Genomic DNA, 3,543 nt, shown 5'->3' with positions numbered 1-3,543 from the left:
TTCTCAAAAAAATAGATTTTTTTTAAAAAAATCAAATTATAGAAAATGTTCATAATTCGGAAATTTTGTTGCTATTTTCAAAAATATTCGGAACATGAAAAAAGTTTCCCATTTTTCCAAAAACTTTAATTGTTTTTCAAAATTGTTCGAGATTTCTAAGAAAATGGCAAAGTAAAAAATGCTCCAAATTCGAAAAATATTCTTGTGTTAGTTAAATTTTCACAATGGAAAATAATATTAAAAGATACATATTTTCGAAAAAATGTTATGAATTTCAAACACATGTTCCCGTTCTAAAAAATAGTTCACAAATTCTCATGTTTTTATAAAAAAGTTGATGTATTCAAAGAAATGTTTATAAATTTTAAAAGGTGTTCTTGTTTCAAAAATAAAATCATGTTTTTCTGAAAGTGTACATAATTTACAAAAAACTGTTCAGAATTTAAAAAATGGTTCATGTTTCCGGAAATATTCAGAAAATACATACCTTAAAATCTCCTAAGAAAGGAGAAGTAGATTGAATAATTTATGGGCCTTTTCTGGCGTACGATAACATCACAAAATTCTTAGCTTCCCTCGATTAATGAATGGAAAAGTAGCGGAATGATTACTTCACACCTGGCGAAACCGAGAACCTAAATATCCCTTTTTCACGTGCACACAGGGTCTTGCTTGCACATATAATTCTCACAAACTTTAAATGTATACTAATTTTTTTTCCGTTGCAACGCACGGGCATATGTGCTAGTAATGATAGAAGTGATAATGCTAGAGGTGCCATATATGGATGTGTACTCTGCTTGTTCACAAGTTTGCTGATTGTTTTGGTGGGTTTTGGAGCCTTTGAGCAAACAAATACTCCTAGTATGTAAAACCAAGTTTTGCCCAAGCCTGAGTTTAGAGCAACGAAATCTCAGTTGACCGAGACTCTTTTTTTGCTAGGACATTTGACTGAGACTCAACCAAGATGGCGGATTCAGACATATCGATGTAATACTTTGTAAGGTCCTCGAGAATAATCAATAAAATGGCCGCATGCATCTCCCAGATGCAGAGGCCGGGGGTCATCCTTCTTTTCTAAAAAAAAAGACTGAGACTCAACCAAGTCTCAGTCGATGCTATATTCGTGGGATCTTAGATAGAGATCCGTGCAAAGTTTTCATTTTAATTTTTTTTTTTATATGTTTCGTCATTTGACTAAGACATGGTTAATTCTCAATCGATTGAGGTCTAGCCACACCCTTAGAGCAAAGGAAGCAATGAAGATGTGGTGAAGTTTGAGACGATCCTTTGCCAAATCGCATGATAGTTATCACTGCTTACCAGCAAGGCCACACCGATTTTAGTAGTATTCCATTGCAGGCACCGCACAAGCTACGTAGTATTACATCGTAGTTGCAGTCGCAGCACAGCACACGCACTCGTCACTCTCACCGTTTCGATCCTAGCTAGAGAAATCTTTCACATTCCACTCCGACCACTCTCCTCTTTCTTCCACGGCGGCACGCGCGGGGGCCGGCCGGGAGCGAGCGCCATGGGCGGGCGGCGGCGCCGGCAGGCAACCAAAACCCCCTACTACTATTGCCGGCGCCGCGCTAACTAAAAGCCAAGCAACAGATGCCCCGGAACAAATAAATAAATCGGGAACCCAAAGCTAGTTAATTAGAAGATCAGCGCCGCCGGTGGATCGATCGGCGGACGGACGGACGGTGTCGGCTTCGGCTCAGGGCGACTCCGAGGAGGAGTTGGTGGACACGGTGATGAGCGTGGACGCCGACGAGGACGACGTCCTGGGCGTCGCCGACGGCTTGATGAGCACCACGGGCGTCTTGCTGTCCATCCTCCGGTGCTGCTCCCGCACCAGCTGCTCCGCCACGCCGTCCAGCCGCTCCCCGTTGGTCTGCGGCATCAGCTTCTTGCCCCGGAACAGGACCGACTCCACCCCCCGCTCCGCCATGGCCGCCTCCGCCGTCGCTCCCGCGGTAATGCCGTTGCCCTGAGGAGAGAACGCAATTGGGACAGTCAGCTTCCGTTGACTCACATTTCACAGTGGAACAGTAATAATGAAGCAGCTGTGAAATTGTGAAGAAAAATTACAAGAGAATTATTTACCTGGATGCGGATGTAGTTGGTTGCTCTGTTCTCTCCGAACGCCATTGATACGGCTTGGTCCACCTGAAAAGCACAGTCCTGTTTAGCCCCGCGTACGTGACCATGGTACGATTCTGTCCGTGCAATGAATGCTCAAGAATCAATCGGGACGTACCATGTCGGCCTGGCACGCGCCGGCGATGCGCAGGAGGCTGGAGGACGACGCGCGGGCGCCCGACCCGGCGGCGGCGTTCCCGCCGAGAGACAGCACGACGAGGTCGCCGGCGGCGGCGGCGAAGGGGAACTCGCGCTTGTTGTGGAGCACGTGGGTGACGGCCACGGCGGTCGGGTTGGCCACGCCAGCGCCGGTCCCGCCAGCCGCCGCCGCGGCGCGCAGCCTGGTGCGCCCGTCAAGGGACGCCACCTCTGCCGGGCCCACCCCGCACGCCGCGGCGCAGACCTGCCAGAGCGGGAAGTCGAACGCCTCGGCCTCCACGGCGTCGGCGCGGGAGAAGACGAACGGCGCGGCCGTTGCCATGTCGTAGCAGGGGATCAGCAGCGGCTTGGCGGCGTCGCGCACGGTGAGGTCCCCGAACACCTTCCTGAACACGGCCTCGGGCCGGGAGAACAGGCCACCACGCCCATGGCGGCCGGAGAACACCTTGCGGTTCTTGGCCACGATGTCGCGCGCCGCCTCCGCCGGCATCCGGCGCGCGAACAGCGCGGCCGCGAGGAACCCGCCGGCGCCGGACCCGGCCGCCACGTCGAAGTAGTCCGCGACGCGCGCCTCGGGGTTGCCCGACAGCTCCTGCAGCCGGCGCTCGAGCCTGACCAGCGCGGCCGCGGCGAGCGCGCCGCCGTCGGCGCCCCCGTCGATGGAGAGCACGCGCACGTGGCCCGCCGAGCACGCCCCGGCCGGCTCCAGCGCCTGCGCGCCGAAGAGGAAGTTGGACTCGAGGATGGAGAAGATCTCCTTGCTGAGCCGGTCCGAGCCACCGCCGCCGCCGATGCCGAACGGCAGGGTCTGATCAAGGAGCGCGATCGCGGGAGTCGCCATCTGCAAGCGGGATCGCTCTTGGTTTTCGGTCTTGGAGGTCGGAGATAATTGGCTTCACGGCGTGTCGTGACTGGGAACGCGAGGCTTGTAGGCCGGGAGTGACAGAGCAAGTGTGTGCGTGTGTGTGTGTGTCGTCTTGGCGCCTGCCGGGGAGAATTTATAGTGGTGGCGCGCGCTCTGCTTCGGTTAGCGGCTTGGCGCCACGGCGCGTCGTTCGTTCACAGCGCTCGAGTGCAGCCGTGGCCGCGTGTCCCGTGTCGTTTACGTCCGCCCGTGCGTGCGTGCGTCCACAGGTTGGTCAGCGATTTTTCTCCTCGTATATTTTCCCACTTTCACTACTACCGAAAAGCTTACTAATCCGGAGCTCAACCAGTCTAAAAACCAGATGGTCCCTG

General features: G+C 53.0%; 1 protein-coding gene across 1 annotated transcript; it reads right to left on the bottom strand.

Moving 5' to 3' along the window:
- Positions 1 to 1,289: 1,289 nt before the first annotated feature.
- Positions 1,290 to 3,295, bottom strand: LOC119341750 (patatin-like protein 3). The gene is made up of 3 exons (XM_037613605.1): positions 2,267 to 3,295; positions 2,113 to 2,175; positions 1,290 to 1,996 (listed from the first exon to the last, which is right to left on the bottom strand). The coding sequence occupies exons 1-3, from the start codon at positions 3,146 to 3,148 to the stop codon at positions 1,724 to 1,726; spliced, it is 1,218 nt and encodes a 405-aa protein (XP_037469502.1). The 5' UTR covers positions 3,149 to 3,295; the 3' UTR covers positions 1,290 to 1,723.
- Between the last annotated feature and the right edge of the window lie 248 nt (positions 3,296 to 3,543).

This window comes from Triticum dicoccoides, chromosome 7B, assembly GCF_002162155.2.
Source record: "Triticum dicoccoides isolate Atlit2015 ecotype Zavitan chromosome 7B, WEW_v2.0, whole genome shotgun sequence".
Lineage (NCBI taxonomy): Eukaryota > Viridiplantae > Streptophyta > Magnoliopsida > Poales > Poaceae > Triticum > Triticum dicoccoides.
Note: the sequence above shows the minus strand (reverse complement) of the source record. Positions and strands in the feature narration are given on the sequence as shown.

What these genes read in the sequence shown, in the direction of transcription:
- LOC119341750 (XM_037613605.1), bottom strand. Translation starts at nt 3,148, where the DNA reads ATGGCGACTCCCGCGATCGCGCTCCTTGATCAGACCCTGCCGTTCGGC. An exon ending in GCGCGTGCCAGGCCGACATG is followed by an intron (nt 2,176 to 2,266) that starts GTACGTCCCGAT and finishes TGTGCTTTTCAG; the next exon opens with GTGGACCAAGCCGTATCAAT. An exon ending in CCAACTACATCCGCATCCAG is followed by an intron (nt 1,997 to 2,112) that starts GTAAATAATTCT and finishes TTCTCTCCTCAG; the next exon opens with GGCAACGGCATTACCGCGGG.